This window comes from Bombina bombina, chromosome 8 (assembly GCF_027579735.1).
Source record: "Bombina bombina isolate aBomBom1 chromosome 8, aBomBom1.pri, whole genome shotgun sequence".
In the NCBI taxonomy this organism is placed as follows: Eukaryota; Metazoa; Chordata; class Amphibia; order Anura; family Bombinatoridae; genus Bombina; species Bombina bombina.
The window spans coordinates 282,503,559-282,529,420 of record NC_069506.1 but is presented as its reverse complement, the minus strand read 5'-3'; the positions used below and the strand labels follow the sequence as shown (position 1 = coordinate 282,529,420).

The 25,862-nt window shown below is 42.6% G+C and overlaps 1 protein-coding gene across 1 annotated transcript in view; it reads left to right on the top strand.

Annotated features, from left to right (window-relative positions):
• Positions 1 to 25,862, top strand: part of LOC128639185 (etoposide-induced protein 2.4 homolog) — an 86,153-nt gene that overhangs the window by 46,960 nt on the left and 13,331 nt on the right. Inside the window, 4 exon segments of the mRNA XM_053691412.1 lie at positions 703 to 827; positions 8,158 to 8,277; positions 10,437 to 10,548; positions 22,043 to 22,154. Coding sequence (XP_053547387.1) covers positions 703 to 827; positions 8,158 to 8,277; positions 10,437 to 10,548; positions 22,043 to 22,154 — 469 coding nt within the window.

The window sequence follows — 25,862 nt, the reverse complement described above, 5'->3', positions numbered from 1 at the left end:
ATTGAGTACAGGTATCTCAGTCACTGATTACAGCTGCAGTAATATGAGCAGGATGTCACTAATACACAGTTTGTTGCTAATTGATGAATATATGAGTTATAAAGTGAGTACAGGTATCTCAGTCACACTGATTGTGGCGCTCACAACGTACCCCAGGGCTGCAGTATAGGTGATTGTGCTGCTTATTAGCAACCTGTGCTCTGTGATACAGTCAGATAGAATATCTATTTCCTGATCACAGGAACTGCTTATACCAGGGACAACATATGCCAAAGAATAGACTGATCACAATGACCAAGCATGACCATAAAGGGACATAAATCTATACATTTTCAGATAGAGGATACCGTTTAAAAAAAGGTTCCAGTTCACCTTTATTATCAAATTTATTTTTGTAATCCTTTGTTGAAGAGCATACCTAGGTAGCCAACCAGTATGCACCTGGAGCACAAGAAGGTAGCAGTTTTGCAGGAATACTTTTGAGCACTAGATGGCAGCAGTGCTTGCACCATGTACAAGATTGTTAAAAGCATTGTTGCAAAACTACTGCTATGCATGCTCCTTAGATAGCTTTCCTGGTTTTTAACAAAGGATACATAGAGAACGTAATACATTTGATAATAGAAGTAAATTGTAAAAATTGACAGACTGAAGATGGGCTCCCTCAGCATAAACTGTGACCTGTTATTGTGTTGTCCTCAGGTGACCCGTCCTTACATGGCGATGTCTGGTCCTGGCTGGAGTTTATCCTCACTTCTGTTTTCAGCGCACTATGGGTCCTCCCACTCTTTGTGCTTAGTAAGGTTGTTAACGCCATCTGGTTCCAGGTAGGTCCTGCCGCATGCCCCTGATGTTTATGTATCTAGCGGAAAAGCAGGGCTACATTATAGGTTAATTGATGTAAATGTCTCCGCTCTGGTGAGATCATCTAAAGTCCCATCAGCACTGTGAGAAAGAAATTATAGCCCGAGAACGGTTGTATCTCGCTGTGCAGGAGACACATACAGTATAATGGTAAAAAAAATAACGATTTTGGGATGTGCCGGCGAGTTTTCAGGCCCTGTGTGAGATAAATTTAGTAATAGACTTTATTATAACAAAAACATATTAAAAATCATAAGAGAATAGATTCTAAAATAATAGTTTATAGTGTGTTTGTACAGTGTGTGTGTTTAGTGTATATGCTAAGTGTGTAGTGTATAGTGTGTATGTTTAGTGTGTAGTGTATAATTTGTAGTGTGTATATGCTAAGTGTATAATGTGTAGTGTGTGTATAGTGTGTATGTTTAGTGTATATGCTAAGTGTGTAGTGTATAGTGTGTATGTTTAGTGTATAATTTGTAGTGTGTATGTTTAGTGTATAGTGTGTATGTTTAGTGTGTGTTTAGTGTATATGCTAAGTGTGTGTAGTGTATAATTTGTAGTGTGTATGTTTAGTGTATAGTGTGTATGTTTAGTGTTTGTTTAGTGTATATGCTAAGTGTGTAGTGTATAATTTGTAGTGTGTATGTTTAGTGTATAGTGTGTTTGTTTAGTGTATATGCTAAGTGTGTAGTGTATGTTTAGTGTATAGTGTGTATGTTTAGTGTATATGCTAAGTGTGTAGTGTATAATTTGTAGTGTGTATGTTTAGTGTATAGTGTGTATGTTTAGTGTTTGTTTAGTGTATATGCTAAGTGTGTAGTGTATAATTTGTAGTGTGTATGTTTAGTGTATAGTGTGTATGTTTAGTGTGTGTTTAGTGTATATGCTAAGTGTGTAGTGTATAATTTGTAGTGTGTATGTTTAGTGTGTAGTGTATAATTTGTAGTGTATGTTTAGTGTATATGCTAAGTGTGTATGTTTAGTGTGTAGTGTATAATTTGTAGTGTATGTTTAGTGTATATGCTAAGTGTGTATGTTTAGTGTGTAGTGTATAATTTGTAGTGTGTGTATGTTTATTGTATAGTGTGTATGTTTAGACATGTAGTGCATGATGATCAAAAGCTGATGACTTAACAAGTCTCGTCAGTACTGTGAGGTCCCTAAGTAATTTTACACCTATAGTGTCGCACACCGTGCTGCTAACACAATACCCTGCGCACTCACCTGCTGCTTATAAAGCAAACTGATAATTGTATATTCATGTCTCAGGACACCTATAGTCCCGCACACCGTGCCGCTAACACAATACCCTGCGCACTAACCTGCTGCTTATAAAGCAAACTGATAATAGTACATTCATGTCCCAGGACACCTATAGTGCCGCACACCGTGCCGCTAACACAATACCCTGCGCACTCACCTGCTGCTTATAAAGCAAACTGATAATTGTACATTCATGTCTCAGGACACCTATAGTCCCGCACACCGTGCCGCTAACACCCTGCGCACTCACCTGCTGCTTATAAAGCAAACTGATAATTGTACATTCATGTCCCAGGACACCTATAGTGTCGCACACCGTGCCGCTAACACAATACCCTGCACACTCACCTGCTGCTTATAAAGCAAACTGATAATTGTACATTCATGTCCCAGGACACCTATAGTGTCGCACACCGTGCCGCTAACACAATACCCTGCACACTCACCTGCTGCTTATAAAGCAAACTGATAATTGTACATTCATGTCCCAGGACACCTATAGTGTCGCACACCGTACAGCTTACAGAATATCCTGCGCACTCACCTGCTGCTTATAAAGCAAACTGATAATTGTACATTCATGTCTCAGGACACCTATAGTGCCGCACACCGTACCGCTAACACAATACCCTGCACACTCACCTGCTGCTTATAAAGCAAACTGATTATTGTATATTCATGTCTCAGGACACCTATAGTGTCGCACACCGTGCCGCTAACACAATACCCTGCGCACTCACCTGCTGTTTATAAAGCAAACTGATAATTGTACATTCATGTCTCAGGACACCTATAGTGCCGCACACCGTGCCGCTAACACAATACCCTGCGCACTCACCTGCTGCTTATAAAGCAAACTGATAATTGTACATTCATGTCCCAGGACACCTATAGTGTCGCACACCGTGCCGCTAACACAATACCCTGCGCACTCACCTGCTGCTTGTAAAGCAAACTGATAATTGTATATTCATGTCTCAGGACACCTATAGTGTCGCACACCGTGCCGCTAACACAATACCCTGCGCACTCACCTGCTGCTTGTAAAGCAAACTGATAATTGTATATTCATGTCTCAGGACACCTATAGTGTCGCACACCGTACCGCTAACACAACACCCTGCGCACTCACCTGCTGTTTATAAAGCAAACTGATAATTGTACATTCATGTCTCAGGACACCTATAGTGTCGCACACCGTGCCACTAACACAATACCCTGCGCACTAACCTGTTGCTTATAAAGCAAACTGATAATTGTACATTCATGTCTCAGGACACCTATAGTGTCGCACACCGTACCGCTAACACAATACCCTGCGCACTCACCTGCTGCTTATAAAGCAAACTGATAATTGTACATTCATGTCTCAGGACACCTATAGTGTCGCACACCGTACCGCTAACACAATACCCTGCGCACTCACCTGCTGCTTATAAAGCAAACTGATAATTGTATATTCATGTCCCAGGACACCTATAGTGTCGCACACCGTACCGCTAACACAATACCCTGCGCACTCACCTGCTGCTTATAAAGCAAACTGATAATTGTATATTCATGTCTCAGGACACCTTTAGTGTCGCACACCGTACCGCTAACACAACACCCTGCGCACTCACCTGCTTTTTTTAAAGCAAACGGATAATTGTACATTCATGTCTCAGGACACCTATAGTGTCGCACACCGTGCCGCTAACACAATACCCTGCGCACTCACCTGCTGCTTGTAAAGCAAACTGATAATTGTACATTCATGTCTCAGGACACCTATAGTGTTGCACACTGTGCCGCTAACACAATACCCTGCGCACTCACCTGCTGCTTATAAAGCAAACTGATAATTGTATATTCATGTCTCAGGACACCTATAGTGTCGCACACTGTGCCGCTAACACAATACCCTGCGCACTCACCTGCTGCTTATAAAGCAAACTGATAATTGTATATTCATGTCTCAGGACACCTATAGTGTCGCACACCGTGCCGCTAACACAATACCCTGCACACTCACCTGCTGCTTTTAAAGCAAACTGATAATTGTATATTCATGTCTCAGGACACCTATAGTGTCGCACACTGTGCCGCTAACACAATACCCTGCGCACTCACCTGCTGCTTGTAAAGCAAACTGATAATTGTACATTCATGTCCCAGGACACCTATAGTGTCGCACACCGTGCCGCTAACACAATACCCTGCGCACTCACCTGCTGCTTATAAAGCAAACTGATAATTGTACATTCATGTCCCAGGACACCTATAGTGTCGCACACCGTGCCGCTAACACAATACCCTGCGCACTCACCTGCTGCTTATAAAGCAAACTGATAATTGTACATTCATGTCCCAGGACACCTATAGTGTCGCACACCGTGCCGCTAACACAATACCCTGCGCACTCACCTGCTGCTTATAAAGCAAACTGATAATTGTACATTCATGTCTCAGGACACCTATAGTGTCGCACACCGTGCCGCTAACACAATACCCTGCGCACTCACCTGCTGCTTATAAAGCAAACTGATAATTGTATATTCATGTCTCAGGACACCTATAGTGTCGCACACCGTGCCGCTAACACAACACCCTGCGCACTAACCTGTTGCTTATAAAGCAAACTGATAATTGTATATTCATGTCTCAGGACACCTATAGTGTCGCACACCGTGCCGCTAACACAACACCCTGCGCACTCACCTGCTGCTTATAAAGCAAACTGATAATTGTACATTCATGTCCCAGGACACCTATAGTGTCGCACACCGTGCCGCTAACACAATACCCTGCGCACTCACCTGCTGCTTATAAAGCAAACTGATAATAGTACATTCATGTCCCAGGACACCTATAGTGTCGCACACCGTGCCGCTAACACAATACCCTGCGCACTCACCTGCTGCTTATAAAGCAAACTGATAATTGTACATTCATGTCCCAGGACACCTATAGTGTCGCACACTGTGCCGCTAACACAATACCCTGCACACTCACCTGCTGCTTATAAAGCAAACTGATAATAGTACATTCATGTCCCAGGACACCTATAGTGTCGCACACTGTGCCGCTAACACAATACCCTGCACACTCACCTGCTGCTTATAAAGCAAACTGATAATTGTACATTCATGTCCCAGGACACCTATAGTGTCGCACACCGTACCGCTAACACAATACCCTGCACACTCACCTGCTGCTTATAAAGCAAACTGATAATTGTACATTCATGTCCCAGGACACCTATAGTGTCGCACACCGTACCGCTAACACAATACCCTGCACACTCACCTGCTGCTTATAAAGCAAACTGATAATTGTACATTCATGTCCCAGGACACCTATAGTGTCGCACACCGTACAGCTTACCGAATATCCTGCGCACTCACCTGCTGCTTATAAAGCAAACTGATAATTGTATATTCATGTCCCAGGACACCTATAGTGCCGCACACCGTTCCGCTAACACAATACCCTGCGCACTCACCTGCTGCTTATAAAGCAAACTGATAATTGCACATTCATGTCCCAGGACACCTATAGTGTCGTACACCGTACAGCTTACAGAATATCCTGCGCACTCACCTGCTGCTTATAAAGCAAACTGATAATTGTATATTCATGTCCCAGGACACCTATAGTGCCGCACACCGTTCCGCTAACACAATACCCTGCGCACTCACCTGCTGCTTATAAAGCAAACTGATAATTGTACATTCATGTCTCAGGACACCTATAGTGCCGCACACCGTTCCGCTAACACAATACCCTGCGCACTCACCTGCTGCTTATAAAGCAAACTGATAATTGTATATTCATGTCTCAGGACACCTATAGTGTCGCACACCGTGCCGCTAACACAATACCCTGCACACTCACCTGCTGCTTATAAAGCAAACTGATAATTGTATATTCATGTCTCAGGACACCTATAGTGTCGCACACCGTGCCGCTAACACAATACCCTGCGCACTCACCTGCTGCTTATAAAGCAAACTGATTATTGTACATTCATGTCTCAGGACACCTATAGTGCCGCACACCGGGCCGCTAACACAATACCCTGCGCACTCACCTGCTGCTTATAAAGCAAACTGATAATTGTACATTCATGTCTCAGGACACCTATAGTGCCGCACACCGTTCCGCTAACACAATACCCTGCGCACTCACCTGCTGCTTATAAAGCAAACTGATAATTGTATATTCATGTCCCAGGACACCTATAGTGTCGCACACCGTGCCGCTAACACAATACCCTGCACACTCACCTGCTGCTTATAAAGCAAACTGATAATTGTATATTCATGTCTCAGGACACCTATAGTGTCGCACACCGTGCCGCTAACACAATACCCTGCGCACTCACCTGCTGCTTATAAAGCAAACTGATAATTGTATATTCATGTCTCAGGACACCTATAGTGTCGCACACCGTGCCGCTAACACAATACCCTGCGCACTCACCTGCTGCTTATAAAGCAAACTGATTATTGTACATTCATGTCTCAGGACACCTATAGTGCCGCACACCGGGCCGCTAACACCCTGCGCACTCACCTGCTGCTTATAAAGCAAACTGATTATTGTACATTCATGTCCCAGGACACCTATAGTGCCGCACACCGTGCCGCTAACACAATACCCTGCGCACTCACCTGCTGCTTATAAAGCAAACTGATTATTGTACATTCATATCTCAGGACACCTATAGTGCCGCACACCGGGCCGCTAACACCCTGCGCACTCACCTGCCGATAATTGTGCACAGATAAATGGCTCCATATACAGAGCTGCACACATAAATAGTTAAAGGGACATAAAACACAAAAAAATTATTTCATGATTCAGCTAGAACATACCATTTTAAATAACTTTCCAATTTACTTATCACATTGTCTTTGTTTTCTTGTTATCCTTTGTTGAAAAGCAGGAATGTAAGCTCAGGTCTGTGCATGTGTCTGCAGCACTATATGCCAGCAATTTCGCTGTTATGTAGTGCTTCTAGCATGTGCATGCTACCTATTAAAAACGTGCATTCAGATCTTTCATGCAGATCCATATGCGGAAGTAAGCAGCGGCTCGTGCCCTTCAGATATTTTCGTAGCCGGATTGATTCCTGTAAAAGATCCCCACTCTAAGATCTGTGGGGATCTTTTACAAAATCAATTAAGCTATGAAAAGATCCGTAGGGCACGAGCTGCTGCTTACTTCCACATTTTGATCCTCACGAAAGATCCAAATTCACATCCCAACTACCTATCTAGATATCTCTTCAGCAAGGAATAACATGAAAACGAAGCACATTTGATAATAGAAATAAATTGGACACTAATTGTATGATCTGGCTTTCATGTCCCTTTAAAGGGGCAATAAACTCAGTCTTGCTTTGTTGTATCTAAAGAGGAAATGTTCCAGTAGTGGGAAAAAAATATTTTTTGTTTTTATGCTTGTGAGGTGTGTCACTGTCTACCAATAAAGCAGCAGAGTTCTGCTTATCAGATAATAACAACCAGCCAGACACGCACTTCTTTTTTAAAAATAAACAGCTTTAATTGTTTTTCAAAAAATAAATATATTTTTAATGTTGGAACAATTCTCTTCCAATGCATTGTGGGTACGTTAAGCATTTGCTGTACCTTTTAAAGCAGGAAATGTATATTTATGAATATCTAGGGTCAGATTGCTCACTGGCTGATGAGACAAATACTACAGTATTATTGATGGGAATAGGCCTACCTCAACAAAACTCTGTCTTAAAAACACTGTAATATATTTGAAACATCTTATTTTAAATTAAAAGGAAAAGACTTTGTTTAATGCCTGTTTGTCTACATGTTTTAAAATACACAACGATTAAGTTCTGTACCAGAGCACTGATGACTTCATATTTACTTAGTGCAAATGTTTGAAAATATATCATGTGAGCGTTGAAAAGGTTACTGATGATCATAAAAAAATTAACTCTTTGTCTGCCAGAAATGGAAGCCAAATGTTTAAACCTCAGCAATGACCAGCTGCTTTATATTTCAGGACATTGCAGATTTGGCTTTTGAGATGTCCGGTAGGAAATCCCAACCTTTCCCCAGTGTTAGTAAAATTATAGCGGACATGTTGTTTAACCTGTTGCTACAAGCGCTCTTCCTAATTCAGGTAAATCTTGTTCTCTCCTTCTCGTGGCTACGTGTTTGCCAGTTGTTAGTTTCTCTGTCTTGTGCTCAGTATATTTGTCAATAGGAAAAATACAATTTTATTCCCCAATAACCCTTTGTCTGCGCAGAGCTTCTGCACCATTTCTTGTGTCTCTCTCACACATCATGCACTTTGTGTTATGGCGCGGTCGGGCCGGGCTGTGACTATACATCTGGCCCGATGCGCTGTGTGAATAAAACAGACCCGCTCAGCAGAGAGCAGAGAGCGGGTCTGTAAAACAGCCGGGTTTTTTTTAAATTAAAAGGGAATATTACGTTTTATACAGATCAGGATAATATAATGTTATATAATTCTGTACTATGTGCAGAATTATATAACATTATTTTTGAGGTTTACTGTCCCTTTAAGCTTTAAAAGCACCTGACGAACAAGGCACTTTTAAAGCTTGATACCTCATATTGATTGAGGTAACATAAAGTAAGTGGACACCCAAAAGGGGATTAACTTAGAGGATCTACACACATCTACTTAAAGGAGAACTATCTCTTTGGGATAATCTTTTTTTATATATATTTCTATTGTGACTAAGGAGACTGCACCTTTATTCTATGTCTCAATAAGGGTCTCAAACGTCTAAGCTCACACACTATTGTGTTCATCATTTTTTTGTAATATTAGCACATTGTATTTACCAGCACTTTCTATTCCCTTGTTTGTTATATTACTGAGGAAAGAGATATCTGAGGAATATCTCTTTGTTTTTAGAATTAGCTGTAGGTTTATGTGTGCAAGAGTGCAATAACACCCTCTAATATTTAAGGGATTGTTTGTATATGTATATATATATATATATATATATATATATATATATATATATATATATATATATATATATATATATATATATACATATACAGAGATATATATATAACGGTTCGGCACATTGCTGTGCCTTTGTCAAATGTCAAACAGGTACAAAACTGGAATGTAATTAAAATCTATATATTAATTAAAAAAACTCATATCTACCAAAAGGGCACCTACCATTTGTGTATTGAGGAGGAAACATTTCTGCATGGCTTTAAATATAGAATTTCTACAGCATTGTCAAATAATCATAAATACACTGCTGCATATTGCTAAATAAAAAAAAAAAAGATTGACCCCTGGCCCCACCATACAACAACTAGTACTACCACACTGAAGTTACAATCCGAAATTGCACAAAGAAATAAACATTTACTAAGCAAGTCATACCTACTCTGCAAATGAGTGATCTGCCGTCTGACTCAGGCACACACTGTACAAACAAAGTGCCAAGTCTGTCTCACACTGTGCATAGTGGTTTAGTGCACACTCAGAAATCCTCTCAAATGCTAATACTTTACTCCTTGTAATAACATTTCCCATGCTCAATAGCATTCTGCTGTAGTACCCTCTGGTGGCTGACAAAATAAAAAAAAATAAAAAAATAACAGTTGTTCTTGCCTCATAGGGCCCCCTGGCCCATTGGGCCCCTGCCAGGAGTCACCCCCTGATGGCGGCCCTGTATGTATATATATATATATATATATATATATATATATATATATATATATATATATATATATATATATATATATATATATATATATAAATATATATAGATATATATAGATATAGATATATAGATATATATATACACACACACAATAAGAAAAGTCCTACTCAACTTATATATATAATAAGCAAAGTACCCCACCACGTATATATATATATATATATATATATATATGTTGCAATGGCATAAGGGGTTAAAGAAAAATCTAATTTACTTCTATTATTAAACTTGCTTCATTCTCCTGGTATCCTTTATTGAAGGAGCAGCAATGCACAACTAGGAGCTAGCTGAACACAGGTGAGCCAGTGACAAGCGGCATATATGTGCAGCTACCAATCAGCAGCTAGCTGCCAGTAGAGAATTGCTGTCCTGAACCTACCTAGGTATGCCTTTCAGCTAAGGTTACCAAGAGAATGAAGCATTGGCATATGAAGGGGCAAGTGCTGTGCTGCTTACACTAGTTTACAGTCTGTTTTCAGTGATGCTGAAAACACAAGTTTAAATGAACTAAATAATTAATTTTACAGTAGAATAAACCTTCCCTTCTTCTGCTCCTCAGGGGATGTTTGTCAGCCTCTTCCCTATTGATATCATCGGACAGCTCATTAGTTTGCTGCACATGTCGCTGCTCTACTCTCTGTACTGTTTTGAGTATCGTTGGTTCAACAAAGGTAAATAATTCTAATACTTTTTCACCGTACACTTCCTTTAGTGACCAGGGAGCAGATTGCGTTTGCATGATAGGTCTTATAGTTTAGTTAAATCCACTATCTTACTCACTGCCGTGTTTGTCTCTCATACCTACTTCATGTCATGCCAGTCTGTCTGCTTGTACAACAGGACGTGAGCTGCTATCATGTCTGTCTGCTTGTACAACAGGATGTGAGCTGATGTCATGTCAGTCTGTCTGCTTGTACAATAGGATGTGAGCTGATGTCATGTCAGTCTGTCTGCTTGTACAACAGGATGTGAGCTGATGTCATGTCAGTCTGTCTGCTTGTACAATAGGATGTGAGCTGATGTCATGTCAGTCTGTCTGCTTGTACAACAGGATGTGAGCTGATGTCATGTCAGTCTGTCTGCTTGTACAATAGGATGTGAGCTGATGTCATGTCAGTCTGTCTGCTTGTACAATAGGATGTGAGCTGATGTCATGTCTGTCTGTCTGCTTGTACAATAGGATGTGAGCTGATGTCATGTCTGTCTGTCTGCTTGTACAATAGGATGTGAGCTGATGTCATGTCAGTCTGTCTGCTTGTACAACAGGATGTGAGCTGATGTCATGTCTGTCTGTCTGCTTGTACAACAGGATGTGAGCTGATGTCATGTCAGTCTGTCTGCTTGTACAACAGGATGTGAGCTGATGTCATGTCAGTCTGTCTGCTTGTACAACAGGATGTGAGCTGATGTCATGTCAGTCTGTCTGCTTGTACAACAGGATGTGAGCTGCTATCATGCCAGTCTGTCTGCTTGTACAACAGGATGTGAGCTGATGTCATTTCTGTCTGCTTGTACAACAGGATGTGAGCTGATGTCATGTCTGTCTGTCTGCTTGTACAACAGGATGTGAGCTGATGTCATGTCTGTCTGCTTGTACAACAGGATGTGAGCTGCTATCATGCCAGTCTGTCTGCTTGTACAACAGGATGTGAGCTGATGTCATTTCTGTCTGCTTGTACAACAGGATGTGAGCTGATGTCATGTCTGTCTGTCTGCTTGTACAACAGGATGTGAGCTGATGTCATGTCTGTCTGTCTGCTTGTACAACAGGATGTGAGCTGATGTCATGTCTGTCTGTCTGCTTGTACAACAGGATGTGAGCTGATGTCATGTCTGTCTGTCTGCTTGTACAACAGGATGTGAGCTGATGTCATGTCTGTCTGTCTGCTTGTACAACAGGATGTGAGCTGCTATCATCCCAGTCTGTCTGCTTGTACAACAGGATGTGAGCTGATGTCATGTCTGTCTGCTTGTACAACAGGATGTGAGCTGATGTCATGTCTGTCTGCTTGTACAACAGGATGTGAGCTGATGTCATGTCAGTCTGTCTGCTTGTACAACAGGATGTGAGCTGATGTCATGTCAGTCTGTCTGCTTGTACAACCGGATGTGAGCTGATGTCATGTCAGTCTGTCTGCTTGTACAACCGGATGTGAGCTGATGTCATGTCAGTCTGTCTGCTTGTACAACAGGATGTGAGCTGATGTCATGTCTGTCTGTCTGCTTGTACAATAGGATGTGAGCTGATGTCATGTCAGTCTGTCTGCTTGTACAACAGGATGTGAGCTGATGTCATGTCAGTCTGTCTGCTTGTACAATAGGATGTGAGCTGATGTCATGTCAGTCTGTCTGCTTGTACAACAGGATGTGAGCTGATGTCATGTCAGTCTGTCTGCTTGTACAACAGGATGTGAGCTGATGTCATGTCAGTCTGTCTGCTTGTACAACAGGATGTGAGCTGCTATCATCCCAGTCTGTCTGCTTGTACAACAGAATGTGAGCTGATGTCATGTCTGTCTGCTTGTACAACAGGATGTGAGCTGATGTCATTTCTGTCTGCTTGTACAACATGATATAAGCTGATGTCATGTCTGTCTGCTTGTACAACAGAATGTGAGCTGATGTCATGTCTGTCTGCTTGTACAACAGGATGTGAGCTGATCTCATGTCTCTCTGCTTGTACAATAGGATGTGAGCTGATGTCATGTCTGTCTGCTTGTACAACAGGATGTGAGCTGATGTCACGTCTGCCTGCTTGTACAACAGGATGTGAGCTGATGTCACGTCTGTCTGCTTGTACAACAGGATGTGAGCTGATGTCACGTCTGTCTGCTTGTACAACAGGATGTGAGCTGATGTAATGTCTGTCTGCTTGTACAACAGGATGTGAGCTGATGTCACGTCTGCCTGCTTATACAACAGGATGTGAGCTGATGTCACGTCTGTCTGCTTGTACAACAGGATGTGAGCTGATGTCACGTCTGTCTGCTTGTACAACAGGATGTGAGCTGATGTCACGTCTGTCTGCTTGTACAACAGGATGTGAGCTGATGTAATGTCTGTCTGCTTGTACAACAGGATGTGAGCTGATGTCATGTCTGTCTGCTTGTACAACAGGATGTGAGCTGATGTCATGTCAGTCTGTCTGCTTGTACAACAGGATGTGAGCTGATGTCATGTCTGTCTGCTTGTACAACAGGATGTGAGCTGCTGTCATGTCAGTCTGTCTGCTTGTACAACAGGACGTGAGCTGCTGTTATATCTGTCTGCTTGTACAACAGGATGTGAGCTGCTGTCATGTCAGTCTGTCTGCTTGTACAACAGGATGTGAGCTGCTGTCATGTCTGTCTGCTTGTACAACAGGATGTGAGCTGATGTCATGTCAGTCTGCTTGTACAACAGGATGTGAGCTGCTATCATCCCAGTCTGTCTGCTTGTACAACAGGATGTGAGCTGATGTCATGTCTGTCTGCTTGTACAACAGGATGTGAGCTGATGTCATGTCTGTCTGCTTGTACAACAGGATGTGAGCTGATGTCATGTCAGTCTGTCTGCTTGTACAACAGGATGTGAGCTGATGTCATGTCAGTCTGTCTGCTTGTACAACCGGATGTGAGCTGATGTCATGTCAGTCTGTCTGCTTGTACAACCGGATGTGAGCTGATGTCATGTCAGTCTGTCTGCTTGTACAACAGGATGTGAGCTGATGTCATGTCTGTCTGTCTGCTTGTACAATAGGATGTGAGCTGATGTCATGTCAGTCTGTCTGCTTGTACAACAGGATGTGAGCTGATGTCATGTCAGTCTGTCTGCTTGTACAACAGGATGTGAGCTGATGTCATGTCAGTCTGTCTGCTTGTACAATAGGATGTGAGCTGATGTCATGTCAGTCTGTCTGCTTGTACAACAGGATGTGAGCTGATGTCATGTCAGTCTGTCTGCTTGTACAACAGGATGTGAGCTGATGTCATGTCAGTCTGTCTGCTTGTACAACAGGATGTGAGCTGCTATCATCCCAGTCTGTCTGCTTGTACAACAGAATGTGAGCTGATGTCATGTCTGTCTGCTTGTACAACAGGATGTGAGCTGATGTCATTTCTGTCTGCTTGTACAACATGATATAAGCTGATGTCATGTCTGTCTGCTTGTACAACAGAATGTGAGCTGCTGTCATTTCTGTCTGCTTGTACAACATGATATAAGCTGATGTCATGTCTGTCTGCTTGTACAACAGAATGTGAGCTGATGTCATGTCTGTCTGCTTGTACAACAGGATGTGAGCTGATCTCATGTCTCTCTGCTTGTACAATAGGATGTGAGCTGATGTCATGTCTGTCTGCTTGTACAACAGGATGTGAGCTGATGTCACGTCTGCCTGCTTGTACAACAGGATGTGAGCTGATGTCACGTCTGTCTGCTTGTACAACAGGATGTGAGCTGATGTCACGTCTGTCTGCTTGTACAACAGGATGTGAGCTGATGTAATGTCTGTCTGCTTGTACAACAGGATGTGAGCTGATGTCACGTCTGCCTGCTTGTACAACAGGATGTGAGCTGATGTCACGTCTGTCTGCTTGTACAACAGGATGTGAGCTGATGTCACGTCTGTCTGCTTGTACAACAGGATGTGAGCTGATGTCACGTCTGTCTGCTTGTACAACAGGATGTGAGCTGATGTAATGTCTGTCTGCTTGTACAACAGGATGTGAGCTGATGTCATGTCTGTCTGCTTGTACAATAGAATGTGAGCTGATGTCATGTCTGTCTGCTTGTACAACAGGATGTGAGCTGATGTCATGTCTGTCTGCTTGTACAACAGGATGTGAGCTGATGTCATGTCAGTCTGTCTGCTTGTACAACAGGATGTGAGCTGCTGTCATGTCAGTCTGTCTGCTTGTACAACAGGACGTGAGCTGCTGTTATATCTGTCTGCTTGTACAACAGGATGTGAGCTGCTGTCATGTCTGTCTGCTTGTACAACAGGATGTGAGCTGATGTCATGTCAGTCTGCTTGTACAACAGGATGTGAGCTGCTATCATCCCAGTCTGTCTGCTTGTACAATAGGATGTGAACTGATGTCATGTCTGTCTGCTTGTACAACATGATATAAGCTGATGTCACGTCTGTCTGTCTGCTTGTACAATAGGATGTGAACTGATGTCATGTCTGTCTGCTTGTACAACAGGATGTGAGCTGATGTCATGTCTGTCTGCTTGTACAACATGATATAAGCTGATGTCACGTCTGTCTGTCTGCTTGTACAACAGGATGTGAGCTGATGTCATGTCAGTCTGTCTGCTTGTACAATAGGATGTGAACTGATGTCATGTCTGTCTGCTTGTACAACAGGATGTGAGCTGATGTCATGTCTGTCTGCTTGTACAACATGATATAAGCTGATGTCACGTCTGTCTGTCTGCTTGTACAACAGGATGTGAGCTGATCTCATGTCTGTCTGCTTGTACAATAGGATGTGAACTGATGTCATGTCTGTCTGCTTGTACAACAGGATGTGAGCTGATCTCATGTCTGTCTGCTTGTACAACATGATATAAGCTGATGTCACGTCTGTCTGTCTGCTTGTACAACAGGATGTGAGCTGAAGTCATGTCTGTCTGCTTGTACAACAGGATGTGAGCTGCTATCATCCCAGTCTGTCTGCTTGTACAACAGGATGTGAGCTGATGTCATGTCTGTCTGCTTGTACAACATGATATAAGCTGATGTCACGTCTGCCTGCTTGTACAATAGGATGTGAGCTGATGTCATGTCGGTCTGCTTGTACAACAGGATGTGAGCTGATGTCATGTCTGTCTGCTTGTACAACATGATATAAGCTGATGTCACGTCTGTCTGTCTGCTTGTACAACAGGATGTGAGCTGCTGGTATATCTGTCTGCTTGTACAACAGGATGTGAGCTGATGTAATGTCTGTCTGCTTGTACAACAGGATGTGAGCTGATCTCATGTCTGTCTGCTTGTACAACAGGATGTGAGCTGATGTCATGTCTGTCTGCTTGTACAACAGGATGTGAGCTGCTGTCATGTCTGTCTGCTTGTACAACAGGATGTGAGCTGATGTCATGTCAGTCTGTCTGCTTGTACAACAGGATGTGAGCTGCTGTCATGTCTGTCTGCTTGTACAACAGGATGTGAGCTGATGTCATGTCAGTCTGTCTGCTTGTACAACAGGATGTGAGCTGATGTCATGTCAGTCTGTCTGCTTGTACAACAGGATGTGAGCTGCTGTCATGTCTGTCTGGTTGTACAACAGGATGTGAGCTGATGTCATGTCAGTCTGTCTGCTTGTACAACAGGATGTGAGCTGATGTCATGTCAGTCTGTCTGCTTGTACAACAGGATGTGAGCTGCTATAATGCCAGTCTGTCTGCTTGTACAACAGGACGTGAGCTGCTATAATGCCAGTCTGTCTGCTTGTACAACAGGACGTGAGCTGATGTCATGTCTGTCTGCTTGTACTACAGGACGTGAGCTGCTGTTATATCTGTGTGCTTGTACTACAGGACATGAGCTGCTGTTATATCTGTCTGCTTGTACTACAGGACGTGAGCTGTTGTTATATCTGTCTGCTTGTACTACAGGACGTGAGCTGTTGTTATATCTGTCTGCTTGTACAACAGGACGTGAGCTGCTGTTATATTTGTCTGCTTGTACAACAGGACGTGAGCTGTTGTTATATCTGTCTGCTTGTACTACAGGACGTGAGCTGTTGTTATATCTGTCTGCTTGTACTACAGGACGTGAGCTGCTGTTATATCTGTCTGCTTGTACTACAGGACGTGAGCTGCTGTTATATCTGTCTGCTTGTACTACAGGACGTGAGCTGCTGTTATATCTGTCTGCTTGTACAACAGGATGTGAGCTGTTGTTATATCTGTCTGCTTGTACTACAGGACGTGAGCTGATGTCACGTCATGTCTGTTTGCTTGTACAACAGGATATGAGCTGCTGTTATATCTGTCTGCTTGTACTACAGGACGTGAGCTGTTGTTATATCTGTCTGCTTGTACAACAGGACGTGAGCTGCTGTTATATCTGTCTGCTTGTACTACAGGACGTGAGCTGCTGTTATATCTGTCTGCTTGTACAACAGGATGTGAGCTGTTGTTATATCTGTCTGCTTGTACAACAGGACGTGAGCTGCTGTTATATCTGTCTGCTTGTACAACAGGACGTGAGCTGTTGTTATATCTGTCTGCTTGTACTACAGGACGTGAGCTGCTGTTATATCTGTCTGCTTGTACAACAGGACGTGAGCTGCTGTTATATCTGTCTGCTTGTACTACAGGACGTGAGCTGTTGTTATATCTGTCTGCTTGTACTACAGGACGTGAGCTGTTGTTATATCTGTCTGCTTGTACAACAGGATGTGAGCTGTTGTTATATCTGTCTGCTTGTACTACAGGACGTGAGCTGTTGTTATATCTGTCTGCTTGTACAACAGGATGTGAGCTGATGTCACGTCATGTCTGTCTGCTTGTACAACAGGACGTGAGCTGTTGTTATATCTGTCTGCTTGTACTACAGGACGTGAGCTGCTGTTATATCTGTCTGCTTGTACTACAGGACGTGAGCTGTTGTTATATCTCTCTGCTTGTACTACAGGACGTGAGCTGTTGTTATATCTCTCTGCTTGTACTACAGGACGTGAGCTGCTGTTATATCTGTCTGCTTTTACTACAGGACGTGAGCTGCTGTTATATCTCTCTGCTTGTACTACAGGACGTGAGCTGTTGTTATATCTGCTTGTACTACAGGACGTGAGCTGCTGTTATATCTGTCTGCTTGTACTACAGGATGTGAGCTGTTGTTATATCTGTCTGCTTGTACTACAGGACGTGAGCTGCTGTTATATCTGTCTGCTTGTACAACAGGATGTGAGCTGTTGTTATATCTGTCTGCTTGTACTACAGGACGTGAGCTGTTGTTATATCTGTCTGCTTGTACTACAGGACGTGAGCTGCTGTTATATCTGTCTGCTTGTACAACAGGACGTGAGCTGATGTCACGTCATGTCTGTCTGCTTGTACAACAGGACGTGAGCTGTTGTTATATCTGTCTGCTTGTACTACAGGACGTGAGCTGCTGTTATATCTGTCTGCTTGTACTACAGGACGTGAGCTGTTGTTATATCTGTCTGCTTGTACAACAGGACGTGAGCTGCTGTTATATCTGTCTGCTTGTACTACAGGACGTGAGCTGCTGTTATTATCTGTCTGCTTGTACAACAGGACGTGAGCTGCTGTTATATGTGTCTGCTTGTACAACAGGACGTGAGCTGCTGTTATATCTGTCTGCTTGTACTACAGGACGTGAGCTGTTGTTATATCTGTCTGCTTGTACAACAGGACGTGAGCTGCTGTTATATCTGTCTGCTTGTACTACAGGACTTGAGCTGTTGTTATATCTGTCTGCTTGTACTACAGGACGTGAGCTGATGTTATATCTGTCTGCTTGTACTACAGGACGTGAGCTGATGTCACGTCATGTCTGTTTGCTTGTACAACAGGATATGAGCTGTTTTTATATCTGTCTGCTTGTACAACAGGATGTGAGCTGCTATAATGCCAGTCTGTCTGCTTGTACAACAGGACGTGAGCTGCTGTTATATCTGTCTGCTTGTACTACAGGACGTGAGCTGTTGTTATATCTGTCTGCTTGTACTACAGGACGTGAGCTGCTGTTATATCTGTCTGCTTGTACTACAGGATGTGAGCTGTTGTTATATCTGTCTGCTTGTACTACAGGATGTGAGCTGTTGTTATATCTGTCTGCTTGTACTACAGGATGTGAGCTGATGTTATATCTGTCTGCTTGTACTACAGGATGTGAGCTGTTGCTATATCTGTCTGCTTGTACTACAGGATGTGAGCTGTTGTTATATCTGTCTGCTTGTACAACAGGACGTGAGCTGCTGTTATATCTGTCTGCTTGTACTACAGGACGTGAGCTGCTGTTATATCTGTCTGCTTGTACAACAGGACGTGAGCTGCTGTTATATTTGTCTGCTTGTACAACAGGACGTGAGCTGCTGTTATATCTGTCTGCTTGTACTACAGGACGTGAGCTGCTGTTATATCTGTCTGCTTGTACTACAGGACGTGAGCTGCTGTTATATCTGTCTGCTTGTACTACAGGACGTGAGCTGTTGTTATATCTGTCTGCTTGTACAACAGGACGTGAGCTGCTGTTATATCTGTCTGCTTGTACAACAGGACGTGAGCTGTTGTTATATCTGTCTGCTTGTACAACAGGATGTGAGCTGATGTCATGTCTGTCTGCTTGTACAACAGGACGTGAGCTGCTGTTATATCTGTCTGCTTGTACTACAGGACGTGAGCTGTTTTTATATCTGTCTGCTTTTACTACAGGACGTGAGCTGCTGTTATATCTGTCTGCTTGTACTACAGGACGTGAGCTGCTGTTATATCTCTCTGCTTGTACTACAGGACATGAGCTGCTGTTATATCTGTCTGCTTGTACTACAGGACGTGAGCTGCTGTTATATCTCTCTGCTTGTACTACAGGACGTGAGCTGTTGTTATATCTGTCTGCTTGTACTACAGGACGTGAGCTGTTGTTATATCTGTCTGCTTGTACTACAGGATGTGAGCTGTTGTTATATCTGTCTGCTTGTACAACAGGATGTGAGCTGCTGTTATATCTGTCTGCTTGTACAACAGGATGTGAGCTGCTATAATGCCAGTCTGTCTGCTTGTACTACAGGACGTGAGCTGTTGTTATATCTGTCTGCTTGTACTACAGGACGTGAGCTGTTGTTATATCTGTCTGCTTGTACTACAGGACGTGAGCTGTTGTTATATCTGTCTGCTTGTACAACAGGACGTGAGCTGCTGTTATATCTGTCTGCTTGTACTACAGGACGTGAGCTGCTGTTATATCTGTCTGCTTGTACAACAGGACGTGAGCTGCTGTTATATCTGTCTGCTTGTACTACAGGACGTGAGCTGCTGTTATATCTGTCTGCTTGTACAACAGGATGTGAGCTGTTGTTATATCTGTCTGCTTGTACTACAGGACGTGAGCTGTTGTTATATCTGTCTGCTTGTACAACAGGATGTGAGCTGCTATAATGCCAGTCTGTCTGCTTGTACTACAGGACGTGAGCTGTTTTTATATCTGTCTGCTTGTACTACAGGATATGAGCTGTTTTTATATCTGTCTGCTTGTACTACAGGACGTGAGCTGTTGTTATATCTGTCTGCTTGTACTACAGGACGTGAGCTGCTGTTATATCTGTCTGCTTGTACTACAGGACGTGAGCTGCTGTTATATCTGTCTGCTTGTACTACAGGACGTGAGCTGTTGTTATATCTGTCTGCTTGTACTACAGGACGTGAGCTGATGTCTTGTCTGTCTGTCTGCTTGTACAACAGGATGTGAGCCGATGTCATGTCTGTCTGTCTGCTTGTACAACAGGATGTGAGCTGATGTCATGTCTGTCTGTCTGCTTGTACAACAGGATGTGAGCTGCTATAATGCCAGTCTGTCTGCTTGTACAACAGGATGTGAGCTGATGTAATGTCTGTCTGCTTGTACAACAGGATGTGAGCTGATGTCATGTCTGTCTGCTTGTACAACAGGATGTGAGCTGATGTCACGTCTGTCTGCTTGTACAACAGGATGTGAGCTGATGTCATGTCTGTCTGCTTGTACTACAGGACATGAGCTGCTGTTATATCTGTCTGCTTGTACAACAGGACGTGAGCTGCTGTTATATCTGTCTGCTTGTACAACAGGACGTGAGCTGCTGTTATATCTGTCTGCTTGTACAACAGGACGTGAGCTGCTGTTATATCTGTCTGCTTGTACAACAGGACGTGAGCTGTTGTTATATCTGTCTGCTTGTACTACAGGACGTGAGCTGCTGTTATATCTGTCTGCTTGTACAACAGGACGTGAGCTGTTGTTATATCTGTCTGCTTGTACTACAGGACGTGAGCTGCTGTTATATCTGTCTGCTTGTACAACAGGACGTGAGCTGTTGTTATATCTGTCTGCTTGTACTACAGGACGTGAGCTGATGTCACGTCATGTCTGTTTGCTTGTACAACAGGATATGAGCTGCTGTTATATCTGTCTGCTTGTACTACAGGACGTGAGCTGATGTTATATCTGTCTGCTTGTACTACAGGACGTGAGCTGTTGTTATATCTGTCTGCTTGTACAACAGGACGTGAGTTGTTGTTATATCTGTCTGCTTGTACAACAGGACGTGAGCTGCTGTTATATCTGTCTGCTTGTACTACAGGACGTGAGCTGATGTCATGTCTGTTTGCTTGTACTACAGGACGTGAGCTGTTGTTATATCTGTCTGCTTGTACAACAGGATATGAGCTGTTTTTATATCTGTCTGCTTGTACTACAGGATATGAGCTGTTTTTATATCTGTCTGCTTGTACAACAGGATATGAGCTGTTTTTATATCTGTCTGCTTGTACTACAGGATATGAGCTGCTGTTATATATGTCTGCTTGTACAACAGGACGTGAGCTGATGTCACGTCATGTCTGTTTGCTTGTACAACAGGATATGAGCTGTTTTTATATCTGTCTGCTTGTACGACAGGACGTGAGCTGTTTTTATATCTGTCTGCTTGTACGACAGGACGTGAGCTGCTGTTATATCTGTCTGCTTGTACAACAGGACGTGAGCTGCTGTTATATCTGTCTGCTTGTACTACAGGACGTGAGCTGTTGTTATATCTGTCTGCTTGTACTACAGGACGTGAGCTGTTGTTATATCTGTCTGCTTGTACTACAGGACGTGAGCTGTTGTTATATCTGTCTGCTTGTACTACAGGATGTGAGCTGATGTCACGTCATGTCTGTTTGCTTGTACAACAGGATATGAGCTGCTGTCACGTCTGGTTCCATTTTTAGTTGAGACAGACTTAATTGCTGAATATTATATCTCAAACGTATATATTGTACTTTATGGGAAACCACAGTAAACAAAACAAGTAGCAGCAAATATTCAGTACATTTGTATCATCGTTGTTGTTGGAATCTGTCTGTATCATGTTGGCAATATATGTGATTTTCTGTCATGCTAAACTGTGCATATACTACTCATGGCTACAGTGATTAGTGATATGAGATTGTGACTGTTCTTCCTCTTAGGAATTGAGATGCATCAGCGACTGTCTAACATTGAAAGGAACTGGCCGTATTACTTTGGGTTCGGTTTGCCTCTTGCGTTTCTGACAGCCATGCAGTCATCTTATATCATCAGGTAATATATTTGCTCCTGCCACTGAGTACTGTGCTGATTGCAGAATAATAACTCAGCGTCTGGCAAGTAATTTGCTGACTCTAAGTCCTGCAATTCTACTTACCTGTCAGTTTTGTTTTTAAATTGCTGACCAGCTTTTTGTAGAGCATAACTAACAAAATAATATAGATTTCAGGATTCCCAATACTTAAATTTCAGTCCTCCATTTTGCTTGCAATGTATTTAAATAGCTTCAAATTGATCAAATTCACATTTTCGAACTGTTTAATTCAGCAGCTGTGATGTCACACAATTACTGAATTAATAAATTGTGTTAAAGTTTTCATATAGATGTTTATGAGAGCTTGAAAAAATCAAGGAAATAAAACCACAAAAATATAGTCTGACTCTCTCAGTATGTTACATATTTAATAAATTGTTTAGGATGGCCGATATGTCACCATAGCGATGCTGCCAAGTGCAGTAAATAACATACACTCTGGTGAGTAAAAACATTAATACAAAGTCATACATGCAGAGAGTATGTTTGACATAAAGGGCACTGAGGTTAAAGGGGCAGATTTATTAGGAGCAATTTATGGGAGCTCAGTGAGGTGAGGGAGTTGTGAGCAATCTCTACCAGAGGGTGGTGCACTATATACAGCAGTATAGCCCCATTAACACGTCAGCAGACCAAAGTCAGATATATCACTTAACTATAAGGGCCACTAATATCACAATTAAGTTAAGTTAATTGGTTAAGATAGAGGAGAAATTTCAAAAAACAACTTTCCAATATACTTTAATTATCAAAATGTGCACTTATTTTTTAAACGCTGACTTTCTGAAACATCAGCTCTTACTGAGCATGTGGAAAAGTGCACAGTATATACATATATGCATTTCTTTCCAATTGCATGGAGAGTTCACGATTCAATTCAATCATTGTTGGGAAATTAAACGTCTGGCCACCAGGAGGAGGCAAAGTCACCCCAGCAAAGCGTAAGTATCCCTCTCACTTCCCATACTCCCCAGTCATTCTTTGCCTCTGTAACCAGGAGGAAGCGAATATAGTGCTCTGAATAAAGATGAATCTAAGTCCTTTAATGGTATTTTCCCTTCAAGATTGGACTGGGGTTAATGCTGTGTCCATGTAAATCTCTTTACTAAGAGTTTTGGTAGCTGTTAGCTGATGGATGTCACAGGGAATTTCTCTGTCCTCCTCCAGCAATCTGTGCTAACACCCCCTTCTGGCAACCAGGGTTAGTTACTCTGCTTTCCTTCTACTTCAGTCCCTGTCAGAAGTCTGGATGAAGCTGTCAGACCTGAAAGTGCTGTGTCTGCTACACAGCAGTGACCCTGGAGGGTAAGTGCCTTTTTAATTATTTTATAGGACACTGAGAAGATGGGACTTACTAGACTTTTGCAACCGTTAGGTATTTTATTTGATAAGGAAATAAAAGAACTTAAAAGGGATCTTTTTTTTTTTTTTTTTTTTTCCTTTGTTACTGTTGGGTTAGCTGTTTTCTCATGGTGGAGAAGGACAGTATGAACAATTTTTAAGATTCAACCTTATTTATTGCAAATAAATGCCTTTACTGGGAAGAGCAAACGGTTTTCCCTCCTGCACAACCTTGTTCCATATGTTTGTCTTCTATCTTGCAAGCCAGACCCCAGGGAAATAAATCTCTGACATCCTTGTCAGGAATAGTTAACCCCTCAATGCCTTCTACCTCAAAACTATAAAAGGCAATTTAGAAAATAAAAGTAAAAAAATTTCCTACCTCTCAGCACTCTGTTGTCCTTGACATGCCTCAACTTTCTCCTCAGTTCCCTTCCCTAGTAGTTGCACCGGCAGTGCCCTGTGGCTCAGCTCAGTCTGTTTCTTTTTTACCAGGATACTTTTTCTGCTGTGCTGAGTTCCTTACCTATTGCACGTAAGAGGAAGAAAGACAAAACAGGTTTCCTTTGAATCAGGAATCTCGTCTCACCAAGGCTGCTTTAGTCAGTTTATCTCATATATCTGAGGATGACCATTCCTCAGCTGCCTCTGAAGGTAAAATCTCTGATTCTGACTCTGCTTCAGACAGTCCAGTAGAATCAGAGGAAGTTAATTTTAGGTTTAAGCTGGAACACCCTCCCTTATTACTTAAGGAGGTGCTAGCTACCTTGGATATCCTGGAGCCCAAACCATCTGAAACTCCTAAAATCCCTAAGTTGGACAGAGTTTATGATGTCAGGCATAAGACTGTGGACATTTTTCCAGTCCCGGCTTGCATATCAGACATCGTCTCTAAGGAATGGGAAAGACTGGGGATTCTTTTTTCTCCAACTCCTATATTTAAAAAAGATGTTTCAAGTTTCTGACTCTATATATTGGAGTTATGAAATACAATTCCTAAGGTGGACAGAGCTATCTCCACCCTTGCCAAGAGAACTACTATACCTTTAGAGGATAGTACTTCATTTAAGGACCCCATGGATCGGAAGTTGGAGGGAAGGAAAATCTTCCAGCATCTTAGTCTGCTATGGCAGCCGGTTGCGGGTATAGCAGCAGTAGCTGGAGCTGCCATGTATTGGTGTAACTCCTTATCTGAGCTGATTTTGCAGGAGACTACCTTGGTGGAGATTCAGGATCGGATTAAGACTTTTACAGATAGACAATTCCATTATTTGTGATGCTAATATGCAAATTGTCCATCTGAGTGCAAGTCCTCAGGTCTGGCAGTTATATCGCGCAGAGCCTTGTGGCTAAAGTCCTGGTCAACGGATATGGTTTCTAAATCAAGGCTTCTTTCCTTACCTTTTAAGGGGGAAGTCTTTATTTAGTCCTGGTCTTGATTCAATTATCTCTACGGTTACTGGAGAAAAAAAGGGGCCATCCTTCCACAGGATAAGAAGACTAGATCAAAGCGTCATCAGTCTTCTAATCTTCATTCCTTTTGCAACTAGAAGGGACAGAAATCCTCGGTCTCCAATAAATCAGATCAGCCCAAGAGTTCCTGGAAGCCTAACCAGGCTTGGAACAAAAACAAACAGTCCAAAAGACCTTTCACTGAGAATAAGACAGCTTGAAGGGGTGGCCCCCGATCCGGGATTGGGTCAGTAGGGAAGCAGACTATCTTTCTGGGGTGCTTGGGTTCGCAATGTCCCATATCCTTGGGCAGTGGACATTGTCTCCCAAGGATACAAGATAGTTTTAAATTGTGCCCCCCAAAGGGCAGATTTCTCATATCAAGGACTCTTAAATTGTGTTAAGGACCTCTTTTCCTTGGAAGTGATCACCCTGGTCCCTCCTGCAGAACAGGGATTAGGGTTTTATTCAAAACTTTTCAAGTTCCCAAGAAGGAGAGAACCTCCCGTCCTATTCTGGATCTAAAATTCTTTCAATTCCTGGGGTTTGCCTTTCTAGACAAACACTTTCAATTTGTAGCCCTTCCCTTTGGTATAGCTACAGCTCCCAGAATCTTTACAAAGGTACTGGGGGCTCTTTTAGTGGTTGCCAGGTCTCAGGGAATCGCTGTGGCCCGTACCTTGACAATATCTTGGTTCAGGATTCATCTTTTCATTTGGCAAAAATCTCACACGGACTCTCTGTTGTTTCTTCTTTGCTCTTACGGGTAGAAGATAATCCTGGACAAGAGTTCCCTGATTCCCAATAACAGGGTCTGTTTTTTGGGGACAATCATAGATTCCGTCTCTATGAAGATCTTCCTGACAGATTTGAGT